The 13,812-nt window shown below is 51.9% G+C and overlaps 1 protein-coding gene across 3 annotated transcripts; it reads right to left on the bottom strand.

The window, feature by feature from the left end:
• Positions 1-6,159: 6,159 nt before the first annotated feature.
• On the bottom strand, positions 6,160-13,474 carry PLEKHF1 (pleckstrin homology and FYVE domain containing 1). Of its 3 annotated transcripts, none has more exons than XM_069026636.1 (2): positions 13,407-13,474; positions 6,160-8,465 (listed from the first exon to the last, which is right to left on the bottom strand). In XM_069026636.1, exon 2 carries the CDS (start codon positions 8,451-8,453, stop codon positions 7,632-7,634), a length of 822 nt encoding a protein of 273 aa, XP_068882737.1. In that variant the 5' UTR covers positions 8,454-8,465; positions 13,407-13,474; the 3' UTR covers positions 6,160-7,631. The 3 variants fall into 3 exon arrangements, with proteins under 3 accessions (XP_068882737.1, XP_068882739.1, XP_068882738.1); XM_069026638.1 differs by lacking the exon at positions 13,407-13,474 and adding an exon at positions 12,985-13,006; XM_069026637.1 differs by lacking the exon at positions 13,407-13,474 and adding an exon at positions 11,687-12,753.
• Positions 13,475-13,812: the final 338 nt, after the last annotated feature.

The following is a 13,812-nucleotide window of genomic DNA, read 5'->3' as shown; positions in this document are numbered from 1 at the left end:
ATCTCTTAACCCTGCCCAGAGGATGCACTCCCAGTGCTACTGAGTTAAACCCAGGCACTGCTGGGCTTAGCCAAAGAGCCCCAGCTCTGTGCTGCTGGTTCTGTGTTCTAAGAACAGGTTCGTCCTGGTGTGTACTGGTCACAAAGGAAAACGGGGTCACGCTGTGCTGTGCTGCCGCAGCGAGGAATAGAGGGGATGCTCTGCTTTATCTTCAAGATTTCAAAACCTTACTGGTCAGCCACCTTCCCACAGCACCCCAGTGCCTGCCAGCAGCTGCAAACATTGCCATGAACCTGCAGTCAGCAGAACCCTGGGTATTGGTAACCTATTTTCTCTCAGGAAAGAGCTTGAGGTCACTGGACTGATTTCTGATAGTACACGCTTAGTGCTCAGCAGTGAGTCAGAAGGCAACAAGAAGGTTAGGACATATGGGAAAGGAAACCAAGAAGGAAGCAAATGTAGTTAGGTCATTGAATAAATCCAGGTAGCAGCCACATCTTGAATAGTCTGTGCAGCCTGCTTGGTCCACTCGGTTTGTCCTTTTGGAACCAAAGAGGGCATTGCAGAGCTGTGAAGGATACAGAGAAGGATAACACTGTATGGGAGGGCACCTGTGTAAAGAAAGATGGGCTGGTTTAAACTGTTCGGCCTAGAAAAGGCACTAATGGGGGGAGATTTGGTCACAGCTGTGATTGGCACAGAGATGAATAGGAGGAACAATACTGTGGTATAGAAGGCAGGGTGCGTCTCCTGAGCTGGCAGAGGTGAAGGGAAGTCCTTGTTCACACGGTGTGACAGGGAATTGTGGAGCTAATTGGCACAGGATGCTCTAAGTGCCAAAACAAAAATGTGTTCAGAAAGTGATTAGGCAGATTGATAGTGAGGACTAGTCACACGGGGCCCGGAACAAACACTGTCTCCACGAGTTTCTCACCAGGTTGAGAAAGAAATTAAAGCAGCAGAAGTATTGCTCTGTAGGTGCCTCTTAGATACTGTCCCTCATGCTTTTGGGATAGGTGAACTCTGGTCTGGTTTAGTAAGACTGCTTTCATGTTCTCCCAAACCCATGCATTCCTGCAGTGTTGTGCTACTGTGAGTAAAATACAACATATGAGCTGCCAAAGCAATCGCGTTCTGAAAAAAGCGTGGCATGTTTTGTGTTGTACAAAAGGGGTTTCCTGTGCTAGGGAAGACCTGCCCATTTGCCTTTGTGTCTTTTATTCTGCTCAGGAGGTGAGCCTTCCTCCCTGACTGCTTTCCCACGTGCAAATAAGTGATTAAGTAGAGGACCTCATCTCTCCTGGTCTATCAGTTGCAATCAGTTATTTCATGATCTAAAAATTGCAGTATCAACTTAAAAATTAAACGAAATGCCTTTATTACTTGCACCACAGACAAAATGTCTGCATGCCACCAGAAGCCAAAGCACTAGGCCATATTTTTAAAGAGGGAAATCTTTATTCACATCCTTATATAATGGAAGTTGTATTAAGATAGGGTATTGCTATTTCTTCGTTTGGGAGAAGGGAAAGTTGTTTGACAGAGAGAGATTACATGAGTCAAGTTTCTTCTTTCATTTTGAATGTTTAAGTATTCTCACAGAACAGACTTAAAATTTATATATATAAAAGCTCATTCTCTTCCCCTGTCTTGCTGTCATTCCTAAACCTTCAGCCAGGAACCCTCCAGCTCACAGACGTGCCTGTTGGGCAGGGCTGGTATAGCTGGGAGGGATGCCCTGCTCGCTGCAGCCTCGTTCCAGTGTAGCTGGATGAGCTGGTCCCAGGAAAATCCAACCTCCAGAGGCAAATTCTGGTGGGGAGGATGAGCAGGAGGAGAAAGTTCCAGTACCCTGAGTGGGAGGCAGAGCTGTACTGGAGGTGATGAGCCTGCTGTCCTCCAGACAGCTGTCACCACCACATCTGTTCTGCAGCAGCCTGTCAAAGTCTGTGTCTGGGGCGCTGTGTTGCTTGTGCTTGGGCAAGGACCAGCTCCTCTGCCAGCTTCCAGCACAGGACCCTTCCTCCCTCTCCCAAGCGGAGCAGCATTTCCAATCCTGGGGCTCCCCCATTCTTCATGCACAGCCCAGATGGTTCTCCTGAGGGCTGAGGGTGCTGAAATGGGGGAAAGCTCTGTGGAGCTCTAACTTGCAAGGTCTCAACCAACAAACACATCCTTTCAGATCCCTTCTGTGACACAGCCATGTGCTGGGCTTTGGCTGCTGTGTGTCCCTGAGGAGAGAGGGAGGATGTCAGCTTGTGTGAGGGGTGCTTACTTGCTGATTGTTGGGTGCCTGCAGCGCTGCTGCTCCAGGCGGCTGTCCTTAGGCTCCAGGGTATGCTGTGAGGGCTGGCCCTGCTCGAGGGCTACATTCCAGATCCCCTTTTTATGGAGGTAACATACCTCCAACTGCTGTACTACAGGGAGCAGCAGCAGTACTGTTAAGTCCTGAAGTAGCCAAGTGTGACAGTCTCCATTTGTCATCCTCGCCAGATTAACACTGTAGCTGTTTGCCAGTGGATTTTGTAGAACCTCTCGTCGTTAAAGCTGTTTCCTTGCAAACAGATGGCTGCAGCGTGTGACATCCCGAGTGCCTGTGGGACCCAGCGCACACAGAGGGGCTTGCTCAGCCCGCGGGGGCTGTATCTGCCTCCAGCCTGGGGCTGGAGAGTGAACAAGTGCAGCTGCAGCCCCACACCCTGCAGGACGAGGCCTCTCCCCGCGGGACGGATGTGACTGACACCAGCCCGTCTCTGCTGAGGTTTGGGGGAAAGGCATGTGCCCTGTTTGAGCGCAGCAGAAAGCTGTGCTGCAGAGGCCCCAGCAGGGTTAATGCACAGCGCCGCTCCCGCCTCTGCTCCCCTGGGCTCTACAGACAGCTGTGGTTGGGAGTGTGTCAGGGAGAGCAGCTGGATCCTGCTAAGCCAGTGAAAAGCAGCTTTTCCCCACAGAGGAGGCAGCCCTGCAGGTGGGGTGAGGCTCCCTGCTGCCCACGGAGCTGTGCAGGGGGAAGATGCTGTCCGGAGGGCTGGCACTGGGTGCCTGGGGAGCAGGGTGGGCTCGCAGGGCGTGCAAAGCCCTACAGTAGCGTATGAAAGACCTCTGGACTATGAACATACCTGGCTCTTAAAGGCTGCTCAAACAGGAAACAGGCGTACTCCAGGCCATTTTGGGGAGGTTCTAGAGACTCACATTGGTTTGCCTGGAACTTGCTGCTGAGCACTGATCAAGTCAGGCTCTGACAGAAGCCAGGAAGCTGTGACCTGGGTGCTGGTGGCTCTGGTTTGTGGGTTGGTTCCAGCTCTCAGCCCGCTATTGGAGCTGGTTGAGCCATCTGAAGATGATTGTGAGGGGCACTCCTGAAAGCACTCTGGAAGATCCTTTTTATATGAAGCCATTAAGGCTCTGGTTTTATACCTTGTGTGTATCTCTTCCTGTAAAAAACGTGAATTTTTTTTCTTGTTGCTGTTAGAGGGGAAGAGACCTGTCTGGCCTTGAGTTAATGCTTTTTCCCTCTCAAATCCTTAAAAAAAAGGAGAGGTTGGCCAAAGCTCAGCAATCCCTTGCTGCATGGGGCAGTCAGGGCAGCAGGATCACAGGTAGCAGGATTGCTGCCAGCAGATGCTCTGCCCCAGGGTGTGTGCAACAGAAGGTGCTGCACGAGAGAGCTTTGCTAAAGCAAACCCTTGTATCTAGCTCCCCTCCTCCTTTTTCTCTCCCCTTCCTACAGCAACAGACTGGGGAGGTTGTGTAACTCACTCTGGGCCGTGAACCTCTCCGTAAGAGGTTTACAGAAAACCTTATTGCTTCTTTGCGTTTCTGGCTCTTACTGGAATTGAAGTCACATGCCAGCTTTGGTGTTGCTGTGTTCACCAGCACTTCACACCACCTCCCTGCCTCTTCTCCTCCAGCTGCTGCACAGGACCGCAGCACTGGCTGTGTCTGGAGGTTTTATGAACCAGTTCACAGGCAGGAGAGGCTCCCTCCCATAAACCTGCACGGCACTGGGGTTGTTCCTGCCTGTGACAGTAACATACAGCAGACCTGGCTGGGTATTGCCCCTGCAGTGCTTTTCACCTTGGTGTGCAGCCTGTGCTCCTCTCCAGGGGCCCTGGACACCATCTCCAGCACACAGGTCTTGGGCAAGCGTTTCTTGCAGCTGTTTTGTGTCCACCATGGATGGGACAGCAATGTAAAATCTCCTTCCTGCCAGCACCATTCTTAAAGGTCCATGGCCTGCAGCAGAAAGAGTGAGAAACAGAAGCCTGTACTTTTCATTGGAGACACCACTTTACAGCTCATGAGCAGCTGGGACCGTGTGTACTCCTCAGTTCCTCCTCCTCCTCATCAAAAATCCAGGCTGAGTGAGGAACATGAGAAACTGCCTTGCAGCAGTAGTGAGCCAAAGAGGCTGTGAACTGTGGCAGAGCCAGAACTCTTGGATAGAAACGGAGTGTTTGAGTAACTGGGAGCAAGACTTGGTTGGAGCAGCTGCCTCACTTCTCTCGAGTGCTTGTGAATGCTGAGTCAGCACTGTGCTGGGAGCTGGTGGTGTGTGCCTGGCCTGTGCCTTGGGGCAGCAGAACACACAGCTTTCATTGAACTTCTTTGATCCTTTCAGCTTATTCACAGAGCAATCTCCCCATTACCTTCTCTTAAGCTCTCACAACTGGCTCCTGCACCAGTTCCATCCTCTTCTGGCCTTTCCAACCAACTCTGGAGAGCAGAAGAGGGTGTGAAATGGGGACACCTTCACCCTGCTGTGCCCTTTGGGCCTTGACACCTTCAGGCAGGGGCTGAGCGAGAAGCCTCTTCTGGCAAACGATGCCCATACATCATGTCTGGGAGCCCTTCAGGAGGAGGACGTGACCCCACAAACCCTCCAGCCTGCAGATGTTTCCCAAGGTGGGAATTAGAGCTGCTGCTCTTCCTGGTCCCTGCAAACTATAATGAATCTCCGGTAAGACCTTTATTTAGCTAAAACAGAAAGAGCAGAAACCATCAGGAAATGCCCTATTAATGCACTGGAGATAGAATCAGGCTGGAAAACTCCAGGCTGGACTGTAACAGCACACAGCCTGTGATTTAAAACCCATGTGTTCAGCAGGCCAGAAGCCAGGAGCCCCAGGCTCTAATCCCAGTGCTGAGCTCCACAACAGAACTTCAGGAAGTGGGGGAGAGGCTTTGTTTAAGTTTCCCCATGTTTTTCTGGGCAGGATTCTTTTACCATAAGCATTATTAGTTTAAGAATTGCTTGGTTTCTTGGGGCTTCCAGTTGGTGGAAGGTGTGTGCATTTCTCCAAAAGCCATCAACAGCGTGCACCAAAAAAAGGAGCTGGGCTGGTTTTGGTGTTTTGGGTGTTTTTGGTTTTTTCCTGACTTTTTCCCTGCTGTGATTAAGAAAGGCTCTTGCTCACCAAGAAGGCATTCGTTAGAGGCATGCCTGTCCCTCATTAGAGCATACAAGCAGTTCATAGGTCTTTTGGGGCTGGTAATAGTAAGACCTTCGAACACATAAAGTAAGCTGATCTCTAACAGAACTAAGGATTAGGTTCAAAGCTGCAATGCATTTCTGCAGCCAGTTACTAAGAAGAAACTGGGAGTTTCACCTCAGGAGCAGGGAACTGGAATGTCAGCTATGGATGCAGATTCAGCAGCTGGGCTATTTTTGGCTCGTGAACCACTCTAATGGCTGTTTATTTTTAAGGTCATTTTCTGTTTGCATAGCATGTACACCCTTCTGGTGGGTGGGAGGCATTGTAAAAACAATCACTGCTGTGCAGAGTTAGGAACTGAGCCTGGAGAGGGATGGAAAAAACAGAACTCAGTGTACTTATTGCTTTAAAGACCAAAAACATCTGCTTAGGTCATAAGGTTTGCTGGCCCGCTCTAAGCTGTGTCCCCACCGGAAAAATACCATTCCAGTTAATACAGACTACTGCAGGGGATTGCAAAAGACTTGGGAATAGTCTGTCAGACGATAACATGATATAAATAGAAAGCAAGCATCAGATTTGATGCCCTTACCTTCAAGCAGTAAACAGAAACCAGAGCAGTCTCCCCACAGCTAAGGAGTCACAGCTTGCGCTGGGCTGGCCAGGCCTGGATCCCAGCTCTTGTTAAAACTCTTGTTCAATAATAACACGCTTTATTGTCCTGTTTTCCTGGCTCCTTCCTGTTGGCCATATCTTTATTCACACACAGTCAAGTGATACAAATTCACTGGAACAGTAGCAGTTTATAAAAGACAGTAACAATGATTATCTTGAACTGAAATTTAAAAAACCCATGGCCATCTGTCAAGCAATGCACTGCTTGTAACAAGTCATGGTAAGGAAACATTTTAGAACATTGGCAGTGTATTCCCAGCCATGTTGCTTTTCCAGACCACAAAATACAAAAATATACTAAAAGCAATAATGGAGTTTGTAGAAATGTCTGCTGCAAAACAATTGCTGTTGTCTGATTTCCTCTATATTTACTTCCACGCTATATTATGACATAATACTTGAGTAAACATAGTTTATTTCTAACTGAATTTGAACTTCAAAGTTGATCTCAAGTAAACTCTAAGGTCTTTGGCTCCCATCTTTGAAGTACATAAAGGACCTTAACTTTGGACTCATGAGACTGATAAGGCAAGAGGTGAGCCCACAAGTGAGAATCCAATGCCTTGGGCAGCAGCCCAGGAGGGAAGGGGAAGTTGAAGTGCTGTACTTCACAGGACCTTCATCTGGGGCTTTTTCCTGGATTTTTAAAGACTTTTAACAAGTCTTCCCTGGGATATCCTTTTACCTGATAGGCTTGAGTTCTTCAAGTTTCTAGTAATCTGGTATAACTGCCTGTGTTTGAGATCTGGGCTGTGCACTTAGTTGAGTAAACTGCAGTACCTCTCTCCCACCGTATTTCACTGCTCAGTGTAATTTTACCTGTCCCTTTCCCCTCTCCTTCCTCCCCTGGCCCAGTACCACTGGCATGGCCTGTTTCCATCTGAGAGAGCTGGATGCTCCAGTGTTTGCTAGGGCTGCTCACACTGAGCCCCACACAAGCTCCCTGCATCCAGAGTACCATTCTCTTAAGTGCTTCCAACCTTGAGAGACCCAGGTGTAGACAGGGAAGCCAGTGCTGGCCTTACTGTGCAGGGAGGAGCAGCTATTCCCTCAGGCTGGCACGCTCACAGTGAGAATCTCAAAAGCTCCTGGAAAGCGGCATCCAGAGTGCCCCTTGCTGTGACAGAGGAACACACTGTGAGCAGGCAAGTGTGTTCAGCTCCAGGATTTCTTGTTCCTTTTTCTCCCAAGAGCCAATCTCAAACATTTCAAACAAGAAGTTCATATTGCTGTTTTTTAGCAGAGAGGAAGAATAAGGCACCGGAGGGTAAGCTCATTTGGCCAAGACTGATCCACAGGGCACTGCCCCCACCCTCAGTGCTCTTTGCTGAGCTGTTCTCTCTGTGCTCACATTGTATGAGATGTTCTCAGAAGGGCAACCTCACCTCTGCTCAGACACCACACACAGGGCCAAGATCCACCTTCCGAGGCACGGCCTTCAGAGGAAACATGGGGAAGGACACGCCTTGGAGGCCAGAGATTGGCTTCCCAGTGTCTAAACGTCACTGACTCCCGGGGAGGTCAGCTGTGGAAAGATGACCAGGATACTTCTGAGGTATAAAACTCTGTGTCTGCTGGCCACTGCTCAGCTTTCTCGTCGTCAGACTTGTCGCTGTCATCGCCACTGGAGGGTTCGTAGCCCTGGGTGGCAGAGCGGATCGGCTCCGTCTGCCTCTGATCTGCCTCTGCCTCCTTCTTCTTGTCTGCCAGCAGCTGCCTGTAGCAGAGGTTGCAGACCCTCAGGGGCTTGGGGGACAGCCGGGGCATCAGGAACCTCTGCCTGGAGCAGTCTGCGCACACGACGAAGCCGCACTTGCGGCAGTGGTGCCTCCGGGTGAGCGTGGAGAACTTGGTCTGCGTGCAGCGCATGCAGATGTCCGTCGCCTTGTCTGGGATCCAGGGAGCCGCGTGCTCCGTGCAGGGCTGCCGGCCTGTCTTCGTCAGCAGGTGCTTGATGCACTCCTCCAGATGGCTGATCCACTCCTTCCTCTCCGTGAGGGAGGCCGCGGAAACCACAAAGGACTTCTTGGAGGTTTTAATCATCCAACGGTTCTTCATCTGCAAGGTGTCTGGCAGCGTCTCCAAAGTGACATCTTCAAGGGGGATGATGTGCTGGGAATTGTACTTCCTTTTGTTGATGACTATGCTGCCGTAGACGAGGATGTCATTGAAAAGGAAAAATATGCGAGGCTTTGGTTTCTTGCGGCATTCTTTGGTTAAAATCCCTTCTCCCAGAAGGACCCTGCCCGGCAAGGCTAAGGGCTGTCCCGAAGCCCCAAAGCAGTTTTCCACAGCAGCAATGCGCTGGCTGTTGATCTCGGTATTTGCAAGATGGTCCATCATCTCCAGCTCACTCTGAAGAGAGGAAAACAAAGAGGGAAGTGGTGTAACTGCAAACATCTGCCCCGGGGTGCAGGTGAGTAGCCAGTGTCTACACAGGTGAGATGTCCTAATGTGATCTGAGGGTACAGGTAATCTCATGAACACTCCTCACTTTAGTTTGTTACCTTTCTAAATTAGATCTTCAAACTTTCTGACCTCACTTTGCAACAGCCCAGGCTATACTGAGATAGTTCAGTTTGCAGCAATGGAAGCCCTTGAAGGCAGAGCCAGGTCTTCCTGGTTGTGCTTTTTACCAGTCTCACTGTGTGCCCTTAGAAGAGAAAGCTGCTTGGTCTGAGCCCGATTTTATGCAGATTCATAGATCTGCATAAAAGGGTCTTGAGAGCAAGCCTCCCGTTTCTGACTGCACACCTGCTTTCTCAAGGATTCATTACAGACACACACACCCCACAGCTCCCTTTCAGGCCAGAGCTGAGGCAGGAACAAAACAAAACTCTGTGGTATCACTTGTTCCTGCTGGTCTTCCATGCATGACAAAAATGGTAAAGAAAAAGAAAAGCAAAAAGCCCCCATGATGTGAATAAACCCACACAAACTAAGCCTTTCCTCCATTATCCCAGGGCTGATGGTGCTTCCAAATGCAAGACACATCATTCTGAAAAGTGTGATCTCTGCTGAACAGGAAGTGGAATTCAGCACGCTCATCTCTCCCACACCTCTGCACCCTCCTTCTCACACAATCTGGGGGTTTGATAGTGTGCTGGGTTTTTGTTCCAACAGGAAACACAGGTAAGGGTAACTCTGAAGCAAAAGCAGCTGCTTGCTCTTGGCAGTCTGCAGTAAGGAAGGTGCTCTCTAAGATGACTTTCCATTGCCCTTTGCAGGCTGGAGGGTGCTGCCCCAAGGCCAACTGGCCATGGGAGTGTGAGTAATTTCCTCCTGCAGCCATCACGAGGCAGCTCCGAGATCACAGGGACATGTGTTGTTGCCCTGGTTGCTGCTAATGGTTCATCGAACCACTAATGCAGAGCTGCTTCCACTGTTATCCCTGTGCTCCTTGCCCAGAGTCCCTGCTGCTAAGGAGGCTGGAGGGAAAGGGAAGAGGAGGACGACAATATGCCTGTTCCTGTGGCGGGGGAACATTCTACCCTTGCCCCTCACCTCAAATCACCCCTTTGCTGTGCTGGAAGGGAAACCACAGAGCTGCTGCTGAAGGCTGCTGCACACCGTGTGCCTCTCACCTGACCCACCTGGCAGACGGACCACGCAATTCCTCTGAGTTCCCAGAACCTCCTTCTCTAGGGTGAAAAGGCACAAGGCCAAGGCACAGGTTTAGCCATGGGAGATCTAAATGAAGTGACCTACCCTGCAGAAATTGCTTTCACTGAGAGGCACTGAGCAGTCAGTGCTCCTGAAGAGCTGCCTTCCTCGGGGTCCCCCTCGAGCTGGAGGGAAGGATGTTTATCCTCAGGGCCTGAGAGCACTGCAAGGCACTGGATGGAGCTGGGCAGTGTTGGGCACATCCACTCGTGTGCCTGGGCAGTTTACATTTAACTGAGAGCTCTGGCCAGGCTGCAGCCAGAGGGGGAATCCAGGGGCTGACTCCAGCAGCAGCAGCTGAAATCACACCCCAGCCAACCTGCCATGGCACAGACATGCAGCAGCTGTGCAAAGGGTTTGTTACTTGTCATCAGAGAGGAGAGAGGCTCCATTCCCTTCACGGATCCATCAGCCCGAGCAGACCTGTGCACGGAGAGGAGATGCCCTGCTCCAATAAGCACCATGTGTTTTTACCCTCTCCCTCTTAAATACACAAATTAGGCTAGAGAACAAACAGGCAGGGGAAACCATTGTCCACAACTGCACACCAAACTCCCTGACTAGGGTTACTCGGACTCTCACCTATCCTGGGATGTGGTCTCTCCACAAATCCCTGGATGAGGAGTTTCTGTGTGAAAGAGCAAGATGAGCACACAAATAATAAAGGAAAAACTCAAATTACAGCTTGGGATCCTTGGTGTGCAAAGACTGTGAATGCAACAATATACTGTCAAGAACTTTTGGCACCAGCAACACCAAATGGAATAAACCAAAGCAGTTCCAGCAGTTTAATTTCCTCACGCTTCTGGGTTATGGAGCTCTTAGCCTACTTCTTTTACTTTTATTTTATGTAATTTAGAAGCATGGTCCAACCTCTCAAGAATGTATGGTACTTGACATGACTGTATTTCAAGGGATCTCTCCACACCAGATCCTAGTGGAAATGAAAATATTTTGTCAGATATAAAGACCGTGCCTGCACAGAGCCAGGAAACCCGAGCTCATTTTCAGAGGGGAGTGTAAGCTCTGCTGCTGTGAAAACTTTAGCTGTTGCATTGATCTGGTTCCCTGCACAGGCCAGAAAGCTCCAGGACTTACTGCATGGAGCAAAAGGAGAAAGGGCTGGATACAATTCTGCAGTGTGAAAGAAATGAAGGTGAGCTCTCATTACACATCACACTTCTACCTGCAGGTATGTCCTTACTCCTCTGGTTTGCTACCTAGTTAAAATGCCACCAGCTAACCAAAGAAAAGCCAACTCTGTCGCGGGAAAATCTCTGCTAAGAGTAAAATTGTTGGCTGCTCTAGCACAGGGTATTTCCTGAATGAGTTTTCCTGGGATGCAAAAGCACAGTGTTTTCCTTCCATCTCTCTCCCCTCAGGTGTGACTGGAGAACAGCACATTCACATAATAAAAAAGTAAAAAAAAAATAGTAGGAGTGGGACTTATAGTGCCTACCTTTAGTCTGGGACAACTCACTCTATCCCTTTATGTGCTCCCTGTTCAGGAAGGGGGGGAGAAGCAGCCATCTGAGGGCGTTACTCATCACATCCCACCACAAGCCAGACCCATCGTGCCCCGAGTTCCACACAGCGCTCGGCTTGACTGACCACATAAAACCCAATTTCATGTCAGTACTGTGACTCAGTGCAAATAATCCACAGTTTGGCTTTGGAATGCAAGCGCTTTGTGAATCTGGCAAATCAAGATAGCTGCTGAGTGTTACAATGGTCTCCTTTCCGGGGAGATGAGAGCCTCTCCCTTTGGAACAGATATGAAGTCTAATCTATTTTATTCATTTGGGTAAATACTTTTTTTCCTGTTTGCTCAAGTTTGCTGTGTCAGGTCAGCAGGGTCACAGTGCTTATTTCCAAGTACTACCTATGCCCATGTACCACATGCAGCAGCTTACCCAGCTAAAATGAGGGTGGCAAGAAGTGCTTTGCTGGCGTGCTGCTTTTCACAGGGGTTTTTGGCATGGCAAATTCTGGGGTTGTTTTCTTCATCAAGATCTGCTGGTCCTGCATGTGATCAAACACTATGCAGTGAATATGACTGATATTCAAAGGAAAAAAAAACACAGCTTGGCACTCCACTCCAGAACAAGCACGCCACAACACTTAACAATGAGTACTTGTTCACTTGTGATTATAAACAGCCATGTTGATGCCTGCCAGGCACAGCATTTCAACTTAAGCTCCCAGGTCAGCGAGTCTGGGGTATGTTTTTCAAGTCTGTATGTATCTAAGGCTTAGGTGTACCGATGTAGCGAGCTGTTCTACCTGATCCTTCTGATCCTGCCTTCAGGCAGAACTGACAGCTGTGGTATCCATTGCACACCTCGTGCACATACCACGCATGGGATGGTCCATGAGTGTCAGCACACCGAAATCTGACTGCTGAAGGCTGCCAGCAGAAAATGCCCCAAGCCTCATCTCTCTGCAGCTTTCCCTGACTCCGTCTTTCTGCTTTGCTCAGAGAAATCTCTCCTGGAGTTAGGGCTGGCATGAGCTATTGCTCACCAAGGACAGCAAGTAGGACGAAGGTGCCCAAGCAGGCATTTAAGCCAGAAAAACAAAGCTCCTCTCCTTTTACTGCCTGAGGGCATTTCAGCTTGCTTCTCCCTCTTTCCCGGCATGCTGTAATTGCTGGGGTAAGGGAGGCAGGTTCTGGCAACCCCCTTCCTGCCATGCTCATGAGGAACCCAATTCAGCACACGTACATTTTGGGGCTAGCTGTGACATTAGGCCTTTGAGAATGTCACCAGTCCCAGTGGGACAAGGACTGACTGAGCTACCGAGGTTCTCGCCACTGCTGCTCAGCGTAGGGCCAGAGCAAGGGGACGGCCGGGCAGTGGCTTTTGAGGAGCTCAGACTGATGCTAACAAACCCAGCTGTTGGCAGCCTGAGCTCAGCTGTGGCTCTTGCGAGTGCCAGCCAGGCTCAGAGGCGCCCAAGCAGCAGAGGAAGGGAGGGAAGGAAGGGAGGGAGGGAGGAGGAAGGGGGAAAAACCACGAAACTCAAAGCAGAGCCTCACCCCCTCCGTCCCCCCGCTCCCTGTCCCTGCACTCATCCCGGGCAGCGCACTCCGCCCGCAGCTCCCGCCCCGCTGCTCCCGGGCCCGCGGCCGACACGGGCTGGCTGGCGAGGGGGGAACCACCGAGGGAAGCGACAATTCCCCGTCCCTCCCAGTGCCCGAGAGCTCACGTACCCCTCTGGAAGGGGCGCACGGCCCAAGCAGGGCTCCGCTTACAGCTCTGCACGGGAGCAGGGTCCGGGGTTCTGGCACACGGGCAGAGTCGGTAACTTAAAGAGTCCCTCTAAAAACCCCAACACACCCGCCCCTCCGAGCGGCGCTCGGGCCGCGCACACACCGCGGGGCCGCAGGCTCCGCACACGCGGGACGGCACCGCGGGCGGGCCGGACACCCCGCGGGACGAACAGGACACCCCGCCGGACGAACAGGACACCCCGCGGACCCCCGGGCCGAGCCCCGGCGGCGCGCACGACCCGCCACCCCGCCGCTCTGTCCCCCAGCTCCTGTCCCCCCGCTCCGGCCCGGCGGCGGACCAACCCCGGCTCTGCCCTCCGCACACGGGCCCACCCTGCCCCGAACCCCCGCTCGCCCCGTACCTCCCGGCCGGCCCCGGCGAGCGCTCCCGCGGCCCGCGCCGCCCGGCTCCGCTCCGCTCCAGGGCCGGGCCCCGCCGCCGCTCCCCGCCCACCCCCACCGCCGGCCAATGGGCGCCCCGGGGCCCCGGCGCTGCCGGGCGGTGCTGGCGGGGGCTGCGTGTGAGCGGGGGCCGAGTGTGCCCGATGGGGCTGTGTGTGCCCAGGGCTGCGTGTGAGCGGGGGCCGAGTGTGCCCGATGGGGCTGTGTGTGCCCAGGGCTGCGTGTGAGCAGGGGCCGAGTGTGCCCGATGGGGCTGTGTGTGCCCGTGGCTGCGTGTGAGCGGGGCCGAGTGTGCCCGATGGGGCTGTGTGTGACCCAGGGCTGCGTGTGAGCAGGGGCCGAGTGTGCCCGATGGGGCTGTGTGTG

Source organism: Aphelocoma coerulescens, chromosome 11 (genome assembly GCF_041296385.1).
Source record: "Aphelocoma coerulescens isolate FSJ_1873_10779 chromosome 11, UR_Acoe_1.0, whole genome shotgun sequence".
In the NCBI taxonomy this organism is placed as follows: Eukaryota; Metazoa; Chordata; class Aves; order Passeriformes; family Corvidae; genus Aphelocoma; species Aphelocoma coerulescens.
The sequence above is the reverse complement of the archived record's forward strand: the minus strand, read 5'-3'. Positions and strand labels throughout refer to the sequence as shown.